The sequence below is a fragment of the Filicampus tigris genome, chromosome 1, assembly GCF_054856515.1.
Source record: "Filicampus tigris isolate MCC_2025a chromosome 1, RoL_Ftig_1.0, whole genome shotgun sequence".
Lineage (NCBI taxonomy): Eukaryota > Metazoa > Chordata > Actinopteri > Syngnathiformes > Syngnathidae > Filicampus > Filicampus tigris.
In genome coordinates this window covers 39,942,359-39,965,248 of record NC_141217.1, presented here as the reverse complement: position 1 = coordinate 39,965,248, position 22,890 = coordinate 39,942,359, and the positions used below count along the sequence as shown (strand labels likewise).

The following is a 22,890-nucleotide window of genomic DNA, read 5'->3' as shown; positions in this document are numbered from 1 at the left end:
CTATTTCACCTCAACTGTGGCTGTGGCTGCCCATAGCTACAGTTGTGTGCCGTCGCTTCACTTTACTCATCCTTTTGCTCTTCCTTTGGACTTGTAGGTGCAAACAGGACCAAGAGGTTGAGCCTATTCACCCCACGGAGCAGTGGTTCAGCCTCAACTGAGGACAAAGAAAGTGGGAGGATGATCAAAGCGAGGGAGCATGACAATTCGGCCGTAAGTTTGGCGTGTTTTCACATTAGAACAGTCCTTTGGTCCGCTTCTTTGGTCCGGCTTTTTCAGTTGGTGTGGTTCGCATTCACACTGTACTTTTTGCAAATATGCTGTAAACACATCTAGGCGTGTGACAATTGGGGCTGCTATTGGACATACATGACTAGGGCGGCATACACAGCACGGACCCGGAAACGGAGGAAAACATGGGAGCTGTACGTGGCGCATTCCTGCTCTGCATTATTGTTCCGTATGAGTGTCAAGAGCGGCTCATTCAACGCAGGTTTCACAGCTCTCTCTTTCTGAATTTGGAAGAGCGTCGGCGAATGCGTGCGGTCACCCGAAGGAGACTATGTACTCTGCGTGCCCTGACCTACGACATGCAGGCGGCAGCGTGCCTAAATAGAGGATGGAGGATCAGCGTTAGCGTTAGCAGCTAGCGAGTTGCTACTTTTTTTAAGCCCAAAATGCCGCATGCTAAACGCTTCTAAAATGATTCGATAGTGACAGTCTTAACTGAAGTCCACTGATAGTGTAGTGGTACACACGCCCGAGTTGTGTGCGGGCAGCATGGGATCGATTCCCGCTCAGTGACGGTGTCTGTGTGTGCCCTGTGACTGGCTGGCGACCAGTTCGGGGTGTAGTCTGCCTTCGCCCGTTGACGGCTGGGATAGGCTCCAGCAACTCCCCGCGACCCTGTATAGGATAAGCGCTTTGGAAGATGACATGACATGACATGACATGACATGACATGACAGTTTTAACTGACCCCTCCATAAAAGGTCAGAACCAGCGTGGGGAATGAACCGTTTAAATTGGACCAACCAGTGCAAGTGTGAATACACCTTTAGAATGATGCACTGTATATGCATAGAATACGCTTGCAAGGACAAAAATGGTCTGTTGCTGTGTTTGCATTTTGCACTATCCTACTTAATGAAGTTTGGAAGTGCACAAAATAATTACTGGAAGGCACTTTTCAGAATGGAGCAGGTCCAGGAGGACTGTCTGCGTTAAAGAGACCCAACAGAACCTCTCTTGAGGAAGCACTTTGGCCACAATGCTAAAGAGGAAACTTCCCTGTAACAGGACGAAACCTTTGCTTTCTCAAGTAACTTCAAGAGAAAATGATTTGTGCAGCTTAACAGCTAATTGCAGCTTCACCAAGTTTACTTTGAACTCCGGTACCCACTAATCGAGCCAAGTCAGCAGATCTCAAAGCCCGACTGGGTCTATATTCAATCAACATTCCGTTCATGTAATCAGGACGAAAATGTGTCATGCATGGTTTTGAACATTTTCTGTTTTTCACTTTAGGAGCGAGCCTTGCGATTGTGTACGTACTCGGGCAGCAGTAGCGGCAGCGACACCGAGACTGAACTTGAGCGACCTGCAATCACTTTGAGCCCACTGCAAAGCTCGGGGATCAACTGCAGCGATATGGTTAACTCTGGTCAGTCACCTAACTGTTGTGATTCATTGTGGAAAACGGGCAAGTCCAAATTTTAGACCTCCAATGAGGAAAATTGTAATGCTTCTCCAAGTCAGTGCTCCTTCTAATGAAGTTGAGACAAATTGATCTGGCTTAGCTTCACCAGGAGGCAGTGATTTGGCAACGGCCACACCGATGCGTAGTGTTCATGCAAAACAATCGGTCCCAATGGCCCACTTCCAAGTTTTCTTCAATGCATCACCCAACTGAGACTTGTGAAAAAATGTAGAGCTTGACTTATGTTCACCCGCCCGTCCTCCAGTCGACCAACGTGAAGAGACGCTGAGGAGTGGCAGTGCGGAGGACCCTCTGTCAATCATGGACTTCTACCGACACGACATGTTCTCACAACTGGAGAAGGACAGCAGGAGGACCAGTCAGTACCACCTGTTGCCCAAAGAAACAGCCCTCAACACAAGAGACATGCTCAGCGTGAGTGCTCAAATGCCAAGGTTTTCTTTCGTCAGGAGATTTTCATAGCAAAAGCTGCCTAATTGCTTTCGATCGACTCGCCATCTCGTGTCAGGGGGTATTTGCCTAGCCTTATTTAACGACGCTCAATGACAAATGAGGACCAGAGACCGTGAAATGGCCTCCAGCTGCCGCCGCAGGACAGCCGAGCTACCCTCGACTGCCCCGATGCTGGGCCTGACACAAAAATCTATATTCCGAGTGTGTGTGGCTGGGGTTCTGACTCAACACTTGTGTACGTTTGAGTTTGTTCAGTGAGTTTTATTTGTGACCTTTGATGAACTCAAGCGAGATGACTTCAAATCAAATCAAACTTTATTGTCATTCTATCAGCCATGCAGCAGTGATGCAGGCACTTTCACGCAATCTGCAAAATGTCAAAATCGCCAAACGCACAGTACACTAGACCAAGTAGCCAAGGGAAAGTACAACTACTACCAAATATTCGGCGGTGGAGGTCACACACGTCACAAACCGTCAAAATGAGCTCTGAGCGTCTGCGTGGGAGTTAACTTGCTTTTATTGACACCGAGAAGCCAATCAGTGCGCAGCGAGCATCTTTGCTCTCCTTCTCCATTCACGTCAGGACCCGCTGCAGCATCGGAGCGTCATACTTGTGAGCCATTGCCGTCAGCCGCACTTTGGGAAAGTTTGGTGGCTGGCGTCAAAGCTCGGTGATTTGAGCCCCTTTGATAACATTCCCCCCAACGCTCAGGAGAGCAATGCAAAGCTCAGTGGCTCCCATCAGAGCCCTCACGGCCCGCGTTGGCCCTCCCATTCATCATCCTGACAGCACCTGACACTCGCGCTAACAGCGTCTTCGTTCCCTTTCCCTTGGAGTCCTCCTTTTCAGGAACATGTCTCCGGATGTCTCGCTCTCAGTTGCATGTCTCTCTTTTCTGTTCGTCTGGCTTTTGTTTTCAGCACATCATCCGTCCTCCCGATGGACTTTCCCTCCCTTCATCCTCACCTGCTCCTACGTGTCTTCCTACCGTTGGTGCTGGGAAGTAAAAACGCCTGAGGAACAATAGAGTTGAAGAGATTTCTGGTGGTTTTGGTCCAAAGGAATAGACAACATATCAACACGCATCGCCTCCTCAGTGAGCGCGGTGCATCGTAGTGCCTTGAGAAATTTTGGGCTGCGTGGGGAATGGAAAGCGAACATTACATTTCAACATGGAATGTGAAATAGAGCACCTCATATACAGTACTATACACAGTATATGTGCATCTCATTAAATGATATTAATTGTATTATGCAGATTCATTTACTGCAGAGGTGTCCAAGTTACCGCTCGGGGACGATTTGCAACCTGCCATCCATTCTTCAGTGGCCCGCGGCATATACTAAAAATGACAGTTGACACTGCCCACAAAGCTAGTTTAAAAAAAAAAAAAAAAAAAAGTGGAGATGGGCAGAGTGAGAAAGGCGGTTGTCAAAAAAATAGGTGCCAAGACTATTCATAAATTGGTTCACATACTGTATTGCTTCACTCGATATGCAAAAAGATAAATGAACCATTTATGACTAAAATAATTTTTTAAAAAAACTTCTACGATTTTAGAAGCAAAAATTGTTTGTTGCACATTTTGCTGTGTCAAGGTGCGATTTCTGAACATATCATGTTACTCATCCTCAAGTAACTATTTTAGAAACAGTCATCTTACTTTTAGCTTAGTTTGCTCTTGTTTTGGTTCCGAATGTGGAGATGGGATTCGGCTGCTATTCAGTGCAGGGGTGGATACAGGGCCGTCAGCCACCCCAATTTTATTTTTTAAATCCCAAACAGTTGACCTTTCACCTTTAACAGGAAGCTGCTATGTTATAAACCATGTATAATTGCTTGCTTGACTGATTTTAGCATGTTGAGTAAAAATTCAAGTGAAATAATATTAGAGTGGCCTTATGAATGCAGCCCTTAAACAAAAAAAGGTTGGACACGGCTGATTTACAGTAACACATGACAAAAGCAAAGACTTTTCAGAAGTCCAATTCCTTCCTTTCAAGGTAGTTTTAATCACTTTCCCCCAAATCCTAACTTGGCGTCTGTTGCTGCAGGATAAATGTGTTCATGCTTCAGGTTGTTGTTGTTCAGAGCTTTAAAGGAGGTAAAAAGTCCCAAAGGTCCATATTTAGAACTGCTCTGGAACATCTCAACCAGCCTCATCCAATCCACTTGTGTTCTTCAATGTCTTCATAATTTGTTGTTTTGCTCCGTTTACTGGAGTCTCACGATGAAGCGTGATTGTTCCCGTGTGCCTTCCAAAGCACACGGCAAGGATGTCAACAAGTGCTTCAGCCTAATGTGTCGACCAGCGTGTGTAGAGTGAGCAGATCTGAGCCTGTCGATGTTTGTATCCCCACAGAAGGAAATGGCGGCGGGGAAGACGACCATCTGCCCCAAGCAGCCCGGCTCGCTGGACGTCACCTTGGAGTGTCTTAACGAGCTCAATCACAGCGGCTCGAGCGTCCGCAAAGAGGCCATCGCCGATGGCGGCAGCTTTGACGCGTTGAGTGGCAGCAAGGTGGACGGGCCGTCGTCATCCCGTGGCTTCCCTGGCAAGGCTGCCGCTGATCCGGCAGGCTCCCTCAGTGACTCGCTTTACAACAGCTTCTCGTCCTGCACCAGCCAGGTCTCCAACGATGCGTGATTATTTGGGTGTCCAACAGCGTAGATTGACTGGCTGCTGCGAGTGTTCCCGCTGCCTGGGGCGGGCGGAAAGAATCAATTTTGATTTGAGTGACTGCAGTCCTGCGCCTCACCTGTTGATGACGAGCCCAACAAAAAAAGCACTTAGAGGCGGAAAGCTCAAACCAGTAGTTTGATGGTAGCAATACATGACTTATTGCAACTTGTGGTGTCCTTTGGGGTTTACACTGTTTTTTTGTTTTGTTTTGTTTTTCCTTTTGACCCAGTCAAGTCAATGACTATACTGGAAGTTGCTTTGGATCTTCCAGGAAATTTAATCTGCTGCTACATCTGGCCCTTCACGTTGCACCTGGCTCAGTTTTGTTAATTTAATGAGTTTTTCCAGTGTCAAAGAAACGGACACTTGGTTTGACTTCCAAAACGTGTCTTCCAAACATGTTTTGTTTTTCTTAAACTCATTTACAGGTTTGACATCTCTTGGAGCCAAATGAAGTTACTCTTGATTTACTAAACTCCTCTTTAGTGCAGATTAACAGACTGTTGGTAGCTCAGGGAACAAACTGAATTCAAATCGATTGTACCATCAGGAAGATGTTGACTTGCATACAAACACCATGAATAATTTGTTTCTCGGTTTCCGCGACGCAAAGTCCATCTCGTGTGCGTGCGTGCGTGCGCGTGCGTGCGAGTGCGTGAGTGTGCGTGCGTGCGTGTGTATGTGGTTTTCTGAAGCAAACCTGAACCAAACCTCACCTCTCAGACGTATGATTATTTTGTAAATAAAAGTGAGATAAGTTAATGTCAGAAGGGGCATTGCTAATTCATATATGCAAATATGTACGCAAAAAAAAAAAAATACACGTGTACATTCTTTTTGCCAATCTTTCAAATGCGCTTTTGAAAATAGCTTGTAACTTTTCTTATGGAATTCTTTTGGGGTTCTTGTTCAAATAGAAATCTTTATTTTGATCAAAAAAGAGCTAAACTATTTTATTTTAAAAGACATATATAGGTAATATGCCAAATTCCTATCTGGAACTTGACCAGCTGGTGCTAATCAACACAGCAGACTGTGTGTCGCAATTTTTTTAATTTTTTTTTTTATGAAACTGTTGATAGTGTGCGACTGCGGAGAGCTTGTGTATTTTTCTATAGGTGTCGAGTATTTATACCCATGTTTTTGTACTATCGGACTGTAGTGTGATTCACCTCTCTCCTTAAATGTTCCCTTGGAAATGGTTACCAGCAGTGTTACTTTGGTAAATGCGATTAATTATTCATTCTTACAATTATTCCTGTGTGCAATCTTGTCTGTTACACTAATGCTCTATTTTATGTAACTGTTTCCTAAATAAATATGACAAATATTTTCTGTTGCAGCCAAGCGGTTGCACGTTTGTCTGTCCCAGTATGTGCACTGAGTCTTGCAGGAAGGAAGCGAAAGAAGCCCAAAGGGCTTTTCCTGTAATCAGTTTTCTAACAACAATCTGTCAACAGGAGACGCTTTGCGCCAAGAGTGCAGAGGGATTTCCAAGTAAGCAGTCCCATGATGCTTCATTATGCAGCCTGAATAAATGCAATTAGTTAATCTCCATCATGGTGATTGCGCGCCATAATCTGCCTAATATGCTGCATTGATCTGGTGCTGTAACAGAATGTCCATGTGCACTTTTGCGTAACGCTTCGAGTTGCTCCTTGCAGGCTGCAGAGGGGAATAGGTCACTGAATTATCAGTGCCACTGTGATGTGTACTCTAGACACACACACCGTCACGAGCTAATGAGAAATTTGGCCTTTCCGGAGCTAGCAAGAGCACCGACATCATAATGATGGGATAGATAGTAGATTTTTCTCCCTTATCTTAGCACCTAGTTTGATGCTGTACTAAAGGCAAACAGAGCAGCAAATAAAAGGAGAAATGTAATCTTGCTCTAACGTCAAACGCCCCTGAGGTCAACCAAATTCAAAGAAATATTTTTGAAACAATAGGACTCTAAAGTCGTCCAAAAATAATGACTTGCAGCTGCAACATGCAGAACGTCATCTTAGTGGTGCGCAATAACTCAATCTAAAAAAAAAGTGAGTGCATCCCAGCTTCTTGAGTCAACCTTGGCGAGCACCTACAACAATATCCTTATTTCAGTATTTTTATTTTGTGGTGTGCCTTATTTCACTAGTCTTTATTTAGTGGTGTGCGCTGAGATTTTTCTTTGGTAAATGCAGGTGCCTTCGCTCAATAAGGGTTGGGAAACGCTGGCCTGTGGCAACAGAAAAAGCATTATTTTGTTGTTGTTGTTGTTGTTATTTCCTATTGAATTTCCAATGACCAACATGAGAGTGTGATAACACTAAAGTCAACTCTATTTTTTTTTTTTTTCACCAAAGTCAACTCACCTGCTGTTACGTAGCGTGACGTGAAACCATTGGGGGGTGGGGGAGAATCGCTGTTCGGTGGTCGCACCCTCGGGTGTGGTTGTTGCACCACGCCCCCTCGACCGTCATTTATAAACAGCTTTTGCTGGCCATGTCAAATGTTACCTTTTAGTAAATGCTTCAGGCGTCTAAGAATGAAAAAGGTGCGGGGGGGGGGGGGGGGGCACACATGGGGCTCTGGTTTGGTCACCAAGATGCTGAAGACATTGAGAAAACTTTTCGTAGCTCAAGCTCGGATTTTCCCAATATGAAGACCGTAAGAAGAAAAGTGTTCATGCCTGCGCGGTGCGCGCCTCCGTCACGTGGTCCTATAAGGGTCCTGCGCTCACCGTGCGCGTGCAGTGGCGGCAACGATCCACGGCGAGCGTGGAGGATGCTGACGAGGGCGAGTTTGCGTGCGCTCCATCCGTGGCGCTTAGTCCCACTGTGAGCCTCCTGAGCAACTTTCTCCGGTCGGATGCCCTCCCGGGAGACATGCGTCTGCTCGTTTTGGCGACTCTTTTTGGAGTCCTGGTTCACGCAGGTAAGAGCAGCCAACCCCCCTGGTCAGCGAGCCACACGGGCGTGCATGTTTCGGTTTGGATTTTATTTCTTTTTTTGGGGGGGGGGGGGTATCTAAATATAACGTGCACCATATATTCCTTCTCGATTCTAAAATATTCTCGATGCTTACATCTTTAATCTCGCATTTCAAGGGTGGCAATTAATTGTGAGAAAACTTTAACGTGTGTGTTATGTGTATTTGGCATGACTTTTGCGCAGAGTCGGAGCCATGCAGGTGGCAGCCTCCTTTGCGCATTGGGCGCACCTGGCGAGCATTATGCACGATGATTTTTCGAAACGGGAGCCTTTATTTGGAAGATTATATTCATATATGCAGTCAGAGTAATAATATACTTCTCACAAAAAAGATGCACGGTTTGATAAAATCTTTCTTTCTTTCTTTCTTTCTTTCTTTCTTTCTTTCTTTCTTTCTTTCTTTCTACTGCCTTAGAAGGAAGCAAGCAACCACATTAAGTTTTCTTATCAGTCTGACTGATTGCTTCTGACTAATCGAATGCTATTTGTTCATGCCGATAAGCTGCATTTCACCTCCCAGCAAGACAGAGTCCCTCTGAAATAATAAGGAGCTGCTTGCATCCAGAATCAGATCCAAACTGACGGATGGAGCCACTCACTCGCCTTTTGTTGTGGTTGGTTGTGTTTATCAGTCGCAAACTTGGCAGATGAATGGCTTCCACATTTTCCATAATTACACCAATGAGCAGATGTGCTGTTTGGCTTGATTGATGCTGCTTCAATGATTGGCTCACATTGGAAGGAACTAATTTGAGTTGACGCTCAGGGTTCCCTGACGTTGTTATGCATTGCACAGAGTGTATTGTCTCTTTTGCTACTCTGCAGTATGTGGCAAAACAATGACAAAGGCGGTGCAGATTGTAGTTGAACAAACACACACGTAATAGCTTTGAAAGTAGCCAGTAAAACGTTTCCATTTGCAAGGTGACGTTGTGGCACTTGCACTTCCCTCAGGCGCTCCTTTTGTTTGCATTGTAAATGAAACTTTACCGACCTTACCAAAGCCGGTTGTTAAAAATACCCCCGATGTGATTTTACTGCCGTCCCTGCACTTCATGGACACGGCCATCATTATGTGCTCAGCGTCCTTTGCAAAAATCCCCAGCCGCCCTCCAGCTCGAGGTGATGTGTAAGATAGCAGTGCAGCAGAGGGAAGACTCCATTAGTTTTGTTTGGAGATTGAGCTGTATACCTTACGCTTGGCCTTTGTGGACTTTGGAAACTGTGAGTGAGGGCGCTTAAGTGTGAAAAGAGGAGGCAGACATGAGTTATGCTGAAATAAAGGACTTGCATGATGCTACGAATGACACATCAGATGAGATCCCGGATTCACAAATGACATCTCGTCTTTTGCTTATGCAACTTTTCATTTTCAATAGGGCGCAGGATCATAACGAAGCTATGGAGCTTTCCCAGCTGACTTGAGGTCCTGTGAAAATAGTATCAGGGCAAATTGAAAATAGTATTTTCAAGGCAATTAGACACAGGCTGTTCTCCCTATTTTGACACCGCTGCACCATGAACCGCTCACCAGACATTCACAGAAATCACACAAAGTTCCATTCACACCAACAACCAAGACAATTTGGAGCTTTTTTTTTGGGGTGGGGAATGTGTGAGGAAGCCAGTGAATACGAAGAAACTCAAGCACTGTGAAAACATAGACTGTACGCTTCACACAAGGCCAACTGTAACTTGAATAGAATTTGGCCCAAGAATCCAGCAAAATGTACGCTGTGCTGGTCCTGCAAAAGCCTGGCTTTTGTCATGAACACGCATGCATGTGGGGAAATGTAGCAAAATGAAATGCGACCTTGCAACAAATCAAAAATGGGCGCGCATCCTGTATCTGTACCTTTATGCAGATCACAGCGAAATACAGTGTACCGGTTCTATGGCCCACCCTCCGAGAACTCCTTGGTGAGGAAGTGATCCATGTCTCATTTCACCGTCCTCCTTGCGCTGATCCGTTTGCAGGAGACACCCTTCAGATCCAGTGTTACCAGTGTGAGGAGATGAAGCACAACGACTGCTCAACGCCCGAGTACATCGTCAACTGCACCGTCAACGTGCAGGACATGTGCCAGAAGGAGGTGCTCGTCAAACCTGATGGTGAGTGACGATCGCCGCTGCGCCCTGTTGACAAAGCAACAGCACCGCACATCATATTTGGGTTCGGAATGAAAAGTACAATTGCATTCGGTTGGATCGCTCGGTGTGCGGCGGCTCCAAAATGAGCCTATCAAGTGGGACACGAAGACAAGTGCAAATAAAACAAGAAAACAAAGATTGCCTTTCATTTCAGTGACGTGATACGGCAATTCCAGCAGATGAAATCAGCGGCCTGGTCCGACTCCGCAGGGAGTCAATTAATAATCCGCCTTGTCCCCACCTGTCACAGGGATCCATTATCGGAAGTCATGCGCATCGTCCGCAGCGTGCCTCATCGCCTCCTCCGGCTACCAGCAGTTCTGCACCGGGAGGCTGAACTCGGTCTGCATTTCCTGCTGCAACACGGCACTCTGCAACGGGCCCAAGAGGAAGCGGCCCGCTCACTCAATGGCGACGCCCAACCCACAGATGAGCATCATCCTCGCTCTCCTTCCACTTCTTTCTCTGTCGCATCTCCTGCACGCCACTTGCTTGATCTGAACCACGGGATCGGGGATGCTTTTTATTCAAGCTTGTTGCTGCACACGTCCAAAAAAGTACATTTAGGAAAAGCCTGAACCCCGCCTACGCCACTGGTGTGGTGAATCTCAGTGGACACGCCTTCTCCATCATTTTCTGTTATGTGGAACAGCACAGAAACTTGCCACAGTTGGTTTAGTTTTTTGTGCGCCAAAATATGAGGCGGGCTTTTGCTGCTGTCACGGCTGCTACGATAAGTTGTATGAATAATTGTCTTGCCCTCTGTGTTGCTGTAGTTGCCATCTTCGGCATGATGAATAGTGCCTATAAGCTTTTCAATTGTTTTTTATTACTTTGCCACCCAGTTCAAGAGCCAGACCTGAAGAGCAACAAGTAGGAAATAACGAGTGAAGGCAACACAAGGTCCATAAGCACAATTTAACTCTCACTTGTGAGTTGCTTCAGGTTGGAATAAATGTTTAGGATTAGTTCAAGATCAAATAGCTCAATTAGTGTATGATCTAAAATTGATTATTTCGCAATGATGCTTTCACGCTTGCATGGGATTCTTTCCTCAGTATGTAAAATAATGTCTTGGTTTGGTTCGATGCTTCAGTGTTTGAATATCATTGCTTTGTTCTGATAGGTCTTGAAGAGTAAAATTATTATTCTGATATGAGTTGTCAATTGTGTTTATACAGTAGAAGTGCATTTTTTGAGGGGCCGGGTGGGGGGGCGGTCATTCACACTCACTTGTGTGTTTTTTCAAGGCTGCCACACTTTTAATTGACTTTAAGTATGGAAAAATGTTGTAGTTATTCTTTGTGTAGTGATGTTTGCACACAAGTAGACTTTCAAGCCTTGTCTGGTTGGCAAAGTCAGAAAGGACAAAATGCTAACTCAAAAACAATAATGTCTCAGTCTGCATATCTTTACTGAGGACGAAACGTAAGTAGTCATTTAATGTAGCCCCACAAAAATAAGATGAGCTCACCCAATTACTTTGATTATTTTCAGCATTTTCCTCCTCACTGAGCTCCAAATTAAGCTTGTTTTGTTTTTTTTTCTGGATCAGTTTTGATCGGATGCTTCATGATCAACTCAAGAGGGTGAAGAGAATGTAAATATAAACCCGAGGCATAAACCACTACGACATAAACTACTTTGTGCTTTTGATCATTACAACCATCCACCATGTACTGTTCACCTGCTTCGTGGCGAGCACTTGTGTCCCAATCAAAAGACGATGAACTTGTCAGGAACTTGTTTGGGCGATGCAAAGCCAGGGGCACAACGCAGCAGCTCCCGCTGGGTGACTCTGGCAGAGAGACCACTTATTAGCACAGTGGCGGCTTTTTGAATAATGTGAGCTGGTTACATGCAAACAAACAACCGTGCAGCTCTACCGCTGCCTCAACATGGGCTCTGTTAAGGCCGAGCATAGAGGAGGAGGTCAGCATAGGCTATAAGCGCACCTCCGCCTGGGGTTAAAGAGCAGCAAAAGCAGCAACATTATTAAAAATAATAAGTGTAGGGTGAAGCTAAAGCCTAGCTCTAATGATGTGCACACAAACAAGTCACATCCTGGCAGAAAAGCATGACACATAACACATAACTCTTTGTACGATGGGAGGAGAGCCACCATACAAAGAGTCAGTCATCACTATTCCTTATAAACTATATGAAATATCTCCTCAATTTAACACTGATGATACATCTACTGGACAGGGTGTTTTAAAAGCTACTTAACCGTTGCTACTTGCAATAAAATGTATAGGCAGCGAGGCACACAGTAAAATGGCATCGAAGTTAAAGCAGCTCATGATGGGGAATTAATGGGAGGAGGCAGGCAAGCACTAGACCGATGTGAAATATACTGTCACTCACCAAAATGGTGAGCATTATAGTTAATACTCTCATTTCTCGTAAACAGTACACGCAGTAATGGATATATACATGCAAAAAATGTATGGATTGTGGACTACTACTGCCCTCTAGTGTTTTCATTCCTTCATCTCCAAACTCTTCATTGCTAGAAGGGAAGGGAGCCCTAACATGACCATCAAAAATAAAAATTGATTGTGGCGACAATTTGGATAGTAACATGAGAATAAAATACCCATTCGTGTCCATGAAAGTAGCAGTGGCTCTCTCCCGGAGAGGTGGGTTAGGAAACCTTCCCATGAAATAGTAAAGGAGAGGCTGGGGCTAAAGCGACATAACACTTGCTCAGGCATTGTATGATGAATTTTTTTTTTTTTTAACCAATCTTTTCTAAAATTTGTTCTCACAAGGTCAGCAAGTTGCCCTCGATGATGACAGTATTTTTCTTCTGTCCCCTGGTTTGTAAAAGCAAAACTTTTTTTACAGCCAACTTCAACGAGCAAAATAATATGTCTGCAATGATAGTTTTTTCTTATTTAGTGATGATATATATATATATATATATATATATATATATATATATATATATATATATATATATATATATATATATATATATATATATATATATATTCTCCTCAGTACCACCCTTTGTCTTATATTGCTAAAATAACAAACTATCTTCATTCAGAAAAGGGGATTTCCACTTTATTTGATATTGTTAAGTCTTCTACATGGACCACTTTTAAACTCAACAATCGTCCCATTATTCCTTTGCTCTGTTGGAGTGCAGTAGGCAGTGGTGGTCTGAGCTAGAATGGCAATCAATTGTATTTTTTTTTTAAATAAATAAAAACTCATTTCAAGCGCTGACTTGGGAATGAAACCTATTCAACCCAAAGTACATGACCAAGGAATTTAAAAAAATGTAGTTTTCATGCCAATTGTCCAATATAGGGACCACAATAGAACCACAATGTACAATTGGTGAAGAAGAAGAAAAAAAAGAAGAAAAAAAAGAAGAAAAAAAAATCACATTTACTATATTTGAGGAGCAGAAGTTGGAAATTAAAAATTAAGATCCAAATCCACCTTTTTTTTTTGTTAAATTCGGTTTTTCAAGGTGAACAGAAATGGTGAGCATAGAGCCCAGGGTGTGAAGAGGTAAGTTGAGCAAATTCCCACTTTGAAGGCTCATGTACCAAACACACTGTAACCGTGTCATTCCAAAGGTATACAATAATTGAACGAAATCTGTTGCACAGTCTTGACTTCTTGACTTGAAAGAAACACTTCTGGTTTCAAGCTAGACACATACACCTGCTTTACGTCATGTTCACCTTTGAGTTGGGATACTGCAAATGTGGCAACAGCAAATAACCAAAACAGTTAGGAACACAACTGTCCACACACTGATCTGAAAAGTATTTGAATGTGAAAGGACTACACTGGGTAACCGTCAAGGATATTTATTTTAAATAATGATATGCAGCCCTCTCTGACATGGGCTGGATCTTCATAATGGTGATCGTTGGTCAGGAATCTTTACTGTAAATGGACGGGAATTTAAGACGTATAAATTGACAACAGTGCTAAAGGGAAAAAAAAACTTGCTTTCGGACTTGAATATATTCTTGCACTACAGCAACAACTAAAATTCAGGCTCAGTTCGGGAAGCAGTTTTATTTGCAGCCTCTGCACTGTTCTCCTTTCACGTCCGGTAGGTGGCGGTAATAATACATCTGAACGATGATTTGCCACCCGCCACATACCAACACAGCAAGAAGAAATCTGTTGCACCAGCTAATGCTATACACAGGGGGTCGCTGATTTACCTTTGACCAGTCATTGTGCACGCAAGCAAAGCTGGGAGAACCCGGAAGTTCTCCTCCACTGTCTTCATTGAGGGTGCGGCGTCTTAAATCACCAGCGATCGGCACATCCATCCATATTGGGCGCCTGGGACATTTACCTTGCATTTGGCTAGAAGGCGAGCGAGCATGGCTGGTCGACTGCCGGCTTGCGTTGTCGACTGTGGCACAGGGTATGTGTGCAACATGCTAGCGCCATTTAGCTGCGGTTTGCAGTTAGCTTGCACTTCAGTTTCCCGGCTAACGCCCTCCTCGTGTAGCACCACTTTCTTTCTCGGATCTATTTCGTCAAAGTTGCCGATTGTTTTAATTTGGGGAAAGGAGGGCACTGTAAATTAACCAGGCTTGCTTTGTTTGATACCTCTGTCTTTTAAAACTGTTCTCTTTCGATAGCTACTGAGGCTAATGCTACTTCCTGGTTCATTTCCCCTACACAAACCACGACGTCAACATTAATTCAGCCGTGCTCCCCGTAATTTCCAAAAAATATGGGATAAGCAGATGCTGACTTAGTGACTGACTCTTCTCCTCATATAGGTACACAAAGCTTGGTTATGCTGGAAACACGGAACCCCAGTTCATCATACCGTCATGTAAGTCATATGAGTTGGAAGAGCTACACTTTAATGACGTCACTATACCTGAAGTGTTAGTTACAATACAACACACTGTTTTTCTCCCTCATTTGGCTCAAGGTAGGACCTTTTGAACAAGCTTTGTTGTTTTTGTTTCTCATGATTGGTCAGGCATTGCAATCAAAGAGTCAGCCAAGGTTGGCGACCAGGCGCAGCGCCGGATGATGAAGGGCATTGACGATCTGGATTTTTTCATCGGGGATGAAGCCATCGATAAACCATCATATGCAACAAAGGCGAGATGTCTTTTTGCCTTGCTTAAACTGTTTGGTTACACTTGTCAGGCAGAGGACTGACAACGTTTTCCTTTTCTCTTCCCCAGTGGCCAATCCGACATGGAATAGTGGAAGACTGGGACCTGATGGAGAGGTTCATGGAGCAGGTCATCTTCAAGTATCTGCGGGCAGAACCTGAAGATCATTACTTCCTATTGGTAAAAGCTCAGTTTCCTACATTCTATGTATCTATGCAGAAAGAAAGAGAAAGAGTTGTATTGTTTCATTCAGTGCTAATGTGTTATGTGTCTCATCCTACAGACAGAACCTCCATTAAACACACCAGAAAACAGAGAATACACAGCAGAGATCATGTTTGAATCGTTCAATGTCCCAGGTCTCTACATTGCTGTTCAGGTACCAAAACCAGACTAACAACTTCATTACGGGATACTGAGACATACGCGGCACACTTAATACCTTCACTTAATATGGTCGTATTTACTTTATGAGAAAAAAATAGAAATCAGGTATTTTGCTAATCTAATCTCTCACATTAGCAGTTAGCATGTCTTCTCTGTCTTCCGTTCTCATCTGTGTTTGGTTTATTGTAGAGGCGTCAAAAGTAATCAATTAATCGTCAGCTCATCAATTATTAAAGTAATTGACAGCTATTTTAATAACACTGGTCAACAACATTTTGCTATTTTTTTAATCAGAGATGCAAGTAAACTTTTCTGGGTGATTTTTTTTTTCTGTCAATTCCAAATCTAGCAGATCATGTTTTCATATTCTTATTAAAATCTGTATTGTGCAACCTTTTATAGATCAAACATCAAAACAAAAAATGAAAATGTCCCAAAAAACTGCTGTGCTAGGACAAAAAGTTCAGGCATTTTTAAAACCGCGTCAAAAATACGTTTAGGGAAACATAAAGCCATCTCTGATTAAAATTTGATGTTGACCACTCATCGAGTAATCGTTTCGAGCCATTGTTCAATTTAAAATTGTCCAAATCCTCTAATTTTAGCCTCTCAACAGTAAATATTTCCTGATTTCTGTAGTCCTCCATAAAAGCAGGTTGATTAATCTTTTATGTTCAATCAAAATAAGGCACTTGCAAACATCAACTTTTACTTTGAAAAGCAATGAGTGAACCAGCAACTGAATAAATTTCAAACAGTTTGTTGAGTACTGGTACATCATTCCCACTTGTGTGATATGGCTGGATTGTTGTTTAGTTGTTGTTGTTTTTTTTTTTTATCACTAAGCATAATAAGTGACAATAATTGGTTAATAAACTTGAATCCCCGATTAATCGAGGAAGAATTGATTCTAAAAATATTGAATAGTGACAGCCCAAGTTTGTTGCAACTCTTATTTAGTTACTCATGGGTCAGAAATGTAGCTTAACTTGCCGCTGTGGAGGAGCGGATCCTTTGACGGTCAATGTTTCTTGCTATTACCACAATAGTCGTAAGCTTAGCCGGTGAACTTGGCGCCAAGCATTCCCCCCGTAGTTTGTGAGAAACCGGTGAAGCACGCGAAGGAAGATGCTAAGATGGTAACTGTTTGACGTGGACATGCTGGCAGGCAGCAGCTCCATGTTCAGGCACACATATGATGCTGATAATGTCATCAACAGGCGTTATCGTGATTGGATGGTCGAGTCCAACTCCATAGCGTAGGCCGAATTTATACATTCCGCGTACTTGGTGTAAAGTAAGTGAGACAACCTCTGATGCCGTGTTTAATTGTAAATATTGCAATTGTGCTCTTAGGCTGTGTTGGCGCTGGCAGCCTCCTGGACGTCCCGACAGGTGGGCGAGCGAACACTAACGGGAACGGTGATCGACAGCGGCGATGGCGTCACGCACGTCATCCCGGTGGTACGTTGAGAGGCCGACCGCCTGCTTGTCCGGTTTCCCCGCCCTCATTCAGTTTCCCCTTTGCATTCCAGGCTGAAGGCTACGTCATCGGCAGCTGCATCAAACACATCCCTATCGCGGGCCGGGACATCACGTACTTCATCCAGCAGCTGTTGAGGGAGCGGGAAGTGGGAATCCCACCCGAGCAGTCGCTGGAGACAGCCAAAGCTGTCAAGGTCAGTTGGACTTGCTGCGGGTGAAGATCCTTTTGACGCCGCGGCGCCACTAGCACAGAGCAGGAGAGCTGCTCACTTGGCATGAAGAGAAATCACAACAGACTGTACAGTGGTAGACTTTGACTTGCGAGTTTAATTTGTAAGCTCATTTTACTGATACAGCAAATCCATTTTCGCCAGGACACGTTGAAAGCTTCCGTGTCAAACTGCCGTCACTGGTAGTCACTTTCCAGGGCTGCTCTTAATGCCACGCGTGTCACTGCAGGAGCGCTTCAGCTATGTCTGCCCTGACCTGGTCAAGGAGTTTAACAAGTACGACACAGACGGGTCCAAGTGGATCAAGCAGTACACGGGCGTCAACGCCATCACCAAGAAAGAGTTCCTGATAGATGTGGGCTATGAGCGCTTCCTTGGGCCCGAGATCTTCTTCCATCCGGAGGTGCTTTTGGATCGCCATTCGGCCACATGCGCACTTGCGCAAGTTGGAGTTGACAATCGTTTGCTCTCATGCAGTTTGCCAACCCAGATTTCACACAGCCCATCTCAGAGGTGGTGGATGAGGTCATCCAGAACTGCCCTATCGATGTCCGCCGCCCTCTCTACAAGGTACAGAGAAAAAAAATGCAAGCGGGTTACGTGCGTCTACTTTGTGTTCATATGTCAACCGTGCCACAGAACATTGTGCTCTCGGGAGGCTCCACTATGTTCCGAGACTTTGGGAGACGCCTGCAGAGGGATCTCAAGCGGACGGTGGACGCACGGCTGAGAATCAGTGAAGAACTGAGCGGTGGCAAGTTGAAGGTGAGGAGCACAGAAATTTATTCACTGCGTTACTGTTTAGGCATATTGTTAACTAATGGATGCGCATTGGATGATGTTGCTAGGTTATTCTTTGTCTGTGTTGTTGCAGACCACAATAAATAGACGTGTCAAGTGGAATACGGGCCTGTGTTTTCTGACAGGAGCACCCACATTCATACCTTGCCACTCTAAAATAGAGTCAGCTGGAGACATCATACCAATCATATGATCCCCGCCGTTTTACTTCACATTATGTACAGTTCATACAATCTTGCAGCCCGAGTCAACCAGTAAATTGTTTCCCGTTCGGCAGGAGAAACGCAAACGTTCCACTGATCTTGTTTCACAAGACGGGCAAGCGGCCTCATCTCGGGTCATAAGCGGAAGTGACGTACGAGCTGCCTCGCAAAAGTAGCAGAAATGTACTTTATTTTATTTTTCATTTAGTAACTCCGAACATAAAAACACAACAGCCAGGGGGGTGACAAACATAGAGGCAAAGAAATATATTACAGATATATAAAGCGTGACATCATCAGCAGGCGCGAAGGACCACGATCCAATCTATTCTGGACATTCAAACAAATTTCAATGAACATTCTATCAGTCCGGCCCTCGGCCTGTCGCAAAAATTTTTATTTGGCCCTCCGTCCATTTGACTTTGACACCTCTGATCTATAGCAATGGGCAACTTAAATGCTGAAGGGCTGATTTTATTTATCAGTGCTACTGGCTGATTTCAGCGGGTTTTTTGTGTGTATTTCTTGGGGATTTGTAAAAATGAATAAATTGTTAAAAATAAATAAATATAAAGTTTAATATTTTATTTTTTTGGAGGGTTAAGGGGTAATTTCATCAAGGGTGACCAGAGTGTTGCTGTCAGTTGCCTACCCCTGATCCATAAGCACTTCTAAACCTTTTTTTCCCCACTCATTAATCGCAATTCAGCATTGTCAAGCATTTCTGTGCTCCTGGCTGTCATTGTAGAGCTTTATTAAATCACGTCTTTTTTTTTTTGTATCGGCAGCCAAAGCCCATTGACGTGCAGGTCGTCACGCATCACATGCAGCGTTACGCCGTCTGGTTCGGAGGCTCCATGTTGGCGTCCACTGTGAGTATGAAAGTCTTTTGTTTGCCTTTTTTTTTCAATGTGAATTTTTCTCACTTTGTTAACTTTGTTCCGGCAGCCCGAGTTCTACCAAGTGTGCCACACCAAGAAAGACTATGAGGAAATCGGTCCAAGTATATGCCGCCACAACCCCGTGTTCGGAGTCATGTCTTAGGCCAGGCGGAGCTCGTTGGGCAAAAGGAGGAAACACACGTGTGGGCGGTCTCATGAGCCTTTGGCGCACCAAAAGACCTCTTCGTTCGGATCGAGTGACAGCCGACCACACAAACTACCAACCGTGGTCGCAACGTCCTCCATCAATTAGAAGGGACGAGCAACAACTCCAATCGCGTTTCTTGCAAATAATTTAATAATCGCTGGTAAATATTTAATTACAGGGTTGTAACATGCTTACTCAACTTGAGTCTGCTTGAAAACACCGGGGTCAGCTTGTCTGTCAGGAAGCGGGACTAAATAAAGGATGAGTCATGAAATGTGGTGCGTATTGTCCTTCAAAAAGCTGTTGGAACAATTTGCTTAATTAGTGAAAAGGTAGTTGAATAAAAAGTCATTTTTGGATGTTTGAGAGTGACGTGATGACGAACATGAGCATCCAGCCACGCTCTGATGCACATCATGAGAAGTATTTACCTGCATGCAGGCACCTTTTCAAAATTCAACACAAAGTTGTAGTCAAGGATGAAGACGCAGTAGGACGTCTTGTTGAATCCAGGTGTCATTGCTGCCCGTTCCAATAAAAAGCTGAGATGATTTGACACTTTCTCTCTTGACTTTCTGCTTAGCATGTCACTATTATATTTAGTTGTGGCATCCGCTCCTCTCCTTCCTGACACATGATGCAAGCGTTTATTTTCATCCCTCAACTGACGACGGGGCGGTCGGGGAACACATGGGGCTGACCGTCAACATGTCGGAGGAGCGTTGCCACCTGCGCCCAAACGAGCGCTTGAGCGTGCTTCTCTTCTTTGCTTTGTTCTCCGTGGCACTGGCGCTTCTGTCCACGCTCTTTTCCTGTGCGACGGACTACTGGCTGCTGGCTTCGGCTGAGCTCTGTCATCCAGGAAGTGCTTCAAGTCTCACACGGGTACAGTACTATTTGCAAGTTAAAATGGTGGTAGAAAGATTAAACAAATGTACGAAAGGTGACTAGTTTAGTATCCTTACTGGTACTGCAGGGAAAGTGCGTGCGTGGTGCTAAGCAAATTAATACCATATGCATATGGGTCGTTCCAGAAATGGAGGACATTTTACGTCCCACCCATCAAGTTTTCAAATAATACCCATCCAAAATAGTAAAACACGTAGTTTCTGTGTAAATGTACTTACCCTGAGACCAAATGTAAGTAAAACTAAAAAATAAGAATGCTTGAAAATAGTTTTTAAAATACTGTACCAAATTGAGTAGCCCCTAAAATGCCATTTTTCTCTTATCACACTCCCTCATGTCCAAATTGTATCTCAAGTAAAACAGTTATAATGAAATGTTTTTATTTATTTCATTGTTGTCTCTTGTAACTGGGGGAATATTTTATTTGTGAATGTACGAGGCCTTCGGAGCAAAATGTTTGGACACCCCTAGCTGTCTTCTTGAAATGTCCATGCATAGCGCCATATTAACCAGTGGTGGATGTTATGACAAAGGCGGCAGGCAGCATGCTTTTCCATGAAGGGCTGTTCTGGCGATGCTCCTTCCCAGCAACATCTCCTGAATCCTCTCTTTGGGATCTTTGGATTTGTAAGATCATTTTGCACCCACACAGCATGATTTTCACTCTGCTTTCACAATAATGGTCATAATAATGTTTTTTACTCTTCATTATAAGCACCACATGTAAAAGTGTGCCAGGCAGCGTTCCTCTTCCCATTTCCTGCCAAGGACCCGTTTTGGCTGCAGTCCCCGGACGCCCCTGCTGAACCTTACGAGCATCGCAGCGCCATTGGTGGGAATTGTCATCCTCCGCGTACTTACGCACACTCTGCCTTCAGCGTACCTCAATGCCACTTTCTCAGTTTTCAGAACGTTTTGGAGCATCTTCCTCATCATGGGCATGGCCACAGTGGTCACTGGTGGGCTCTCTGTTATCTGTACAGCCCCTCTCTCCAACCACAAGCTCTACAAAGTGGGTGGAACTCTTTTGCTTTGTGGGGGTAAGTGGAAATCTCTTTTTTTTTCCCCCTCAGGAAAATACACTTGATGCTTGATTGCACGCCAAAGAGTTTTACTCCTCCGCAAACCTCATGACTGACTTTGCAACCAATCAGTGAAATCCACTTGGCTACACAATCAAACATCACATGAGGTCAATATTAAAAAATTAAAAGGTTATCCAAGCCATGAGACGTGGACTAGTTTAACTGCCATCATAACAAAAGAAGTGTTTTGACCTAAAATGTGCCTAATTAAAAAAAACAAAGCAAAAAAGGACCTCAAAGAAAATGTGCAAACAATAACCGCTTGAACTGTTCACTCCTGAAATACTACCAAGTTATCTCATAATAAGCACTCAAATAGGATTTTAAACATGACAACTTATTTGTTGCGATTGAATGAATGAGTATGATGCAAATGCCCTCCCTTTAAAACAATGACACTTCGTTAGCTACAACAAGACAAAAGTGGTTCATTCATCACTAAAATTGCCTGTGTTGTTGCCTGTATTTTAGCTGGCCATTTCAAATGGTCTAAAAAAGAAGCGTCTACATGGAAATGCATTTCATATATCAATAACGAGCTCACCGTGACATCACACAAAAGAGAAAAAGCAAAACAAAAACCTCAACAAAAAACACAGTTTAACCTGTCTACATGCCAATGCTTAAGAATTTTGGAAAATGTATGTCGGCTACATGTACAAAGTATTGATTTATTTGAAATCAATTTTCGATGACTGAAAACACAACCGACTTATGGTCAAAGCTTAGAAGTCACCCTTTTGATGTGGACACATTCTATGTGTTCTCATGCAGATATCGCGCTCCGGCTTGGGAGTTGCGTCAAAAACTTGATCGGGCCCTCTAAAAAAGACAAATACTATTTATGCCTGCTTCACCTGTCTGTGTGTCCGGCAGGTGTCTGTCTGCTCGCCGTGGTGATCATGTATGTGATGTGGGTCCAAGTGATGGACACCCTGGAGGAGTTTGCCCGAGGTCATCATCAAGTGAGCGGCTGCGCATCCTTCCGCCTGAGCATCCAACACGGCCCGTCGTTCCTGCTGTCCCCCGTGGCCTCCTTCTTCAGCCTGCTGTCTGGCCTGCTCTTCCTCGTCATTGCACACAGCGCTCGCTCTCCCGGGCCGCACCGCTCAGCACACAAAACGCCACAGCACACTCCAGAGCTCCAAACTGACTTGTGACTCTCAATATCTCAAAATTGTCATGCCGCCTGTTGTCATATGAATCAAAGAAAGGCATATAGTAAGACATACTCGATCTCCATTTGATGGCAAAAGGTCACACAAGCGTGGTCCGGCTGGTCTTTTCCCACGTTACGGATCAATTTTGTTTTTTATTGTTTTTGTTATTGTGGGAACCTGTGCAAGTGTGACAATTTTCAAGACTGTTTCAAACTTCCCCATGAACACCATCCCAATTGCCCCGTAAAAATAAACACAATACATGACTTTGACTGTTACTCTAGTTTCATAGATGCGCTTTCAGTGTTTATTTTGATCATTATTTTGGTAGTACTGCACGACCATTTGTGAATTGTAGTTTACTTTATCACACAATACTTAGTGGCTTTAAAAAAAAAACATTCTCACCACATACAGTATAAGAAAAACTC

At 44.0% G+C, this 22,890-nt stretch overlaps 4 protein-coding genes and 1 long non-coding RNA gene across 8 annotated transcripts in view; 4 read left to right on the top strand and 1 right to left on the bottom strand.

Moving 5' to 3' along the window:
* Nucleotides 1–6,203, top strand: part of LOC147154078 (nck-associated protein 5-like) — an 87,141-nt gene extending 80,938 nt beyond the window's left edge. For all 4 annotated transcript variants that reach the window (XM_086040747.1, XM_086040756.1, XM_086040764.1 and 1 more), the window contains 4 exons: nucleotides 98–213; nucleotides 1,528–1,663; nucleotides 1,965–2,134; nucleotides 4,541–6,203. In XM_086040747.1, coding sequence (XP_085896873.1) covers nucleotides 98–213; nucleotides 1,528–1,663; nucleotides 1,965–2,134; nucleotides 4,541–4,825 — 707 coding nt within the window. In that variant the 3' untranslated portion in view covers nucleotides 4,826–6,203. The remainder of the gene's footprint in view (nucleotides 1–97; nucleotides 214–1,527; nucleotides 1,664–1,964; nucleotides 2,135–4,540) is intronic.
* Nucleotides 6,204–7,466: 1,263 nt separating this feature from the next.
* On the top strand, nucleotides 7,467–11,173 carry LOC147154076 (ly6/PLAUR domain-containing protein 1-like). The gene is made up of 3 exons (XM_086045499.1): nucleotides 7,467–7,780; nucleotides 9,814–9,948; nucleotides 10,238–11,173. Exons 1-3 carry the CDS (start codon nucleotides 7,732–7,734, stop codon nucleotides 10,486–10,488), a joined length of 435 nt encoding a protein of 144 aa, XP_085901625.1. The 5' UTR covers nucleotides 7,467–7,731; the 3' UTR covers nucleotides 10,489–11,173.
* On the bottom strand, nucleotides 9,159–9,974 carry LOC147154077 (uncharacterized). Its single transcript, XR_015088725.1, has 3 exons — nucleotides 9,943–9,974; nucleotides 9,692–9,821; nucleotides 9,159–9,265 (listed from the first exon to the last, which is right to left on the bottom strand). It is a non-coding gene; the product is annotated as an uncharacterized LOC147154077 (long non-coding RNA).
* A 2,957-nt stretch (nucleotides 11,174–14,130) lies between the features above and the next one.
* LOC147154075 (actin-related protein 3-like) lies at nucleotides 14,131–19,579 on the top strand. The gene is made up of 12 exons (XM_086040722.1): nucleotides 14,131–14,395; nucleotides 14,760–14,815; nucleotides 14,969–15,093; nucleotides 15,180–15,290; nucleotides 15,394–15,489; nucleotides 16,854–16,961; nucleotides 17,033–17,176; nucleotides 17,442–17,615; nucleotides 17,690–17,782; nucleotides 17,852–17,977; nucleotides 19,005–19,088; nucleotides 19,165–19,579. The coding sequence occupies exons 1-12, from the start codon at nucleotides 14,352–14,354 to the stop codon at nucleotides 19,258–19,260; spliced, it is 1,257 nt and encodes a 418-aa protein (XP_085896848.1). The 5' UTR covers nucleotides 14,131–14,351; the 3' UTR covers nucleotides 19,261–19,579.
* Nucleotides 19,580–19,959: 380 nt separating this feature from the next.
* LOC147154074 (transmembrane protein 182-like) lies at nucleotides 19,960–22,459 on the top strand. The gene is made up of 5 exons (XM_086040735.1): nucleotides 19,960–20,190; nucleotides 20,748–20,841; nucleotides 20,930–21,046; nucleotides 21,117–21,254; nucleotides 22,176–22,459. Exons 1-5 carry the CDS (start codon nucleotides 19,996–19,998, stop codon nucleotides 22,457–22,459), a joined length of 828 nt encoding a protein of 275 aa, XP_085896861.1. The 5' UTR covers nucleotides 19,960–19,995.
* The last annotated feature ends 431 nt before the right edge of the window (nucleotides 22,460–22,890 follow it).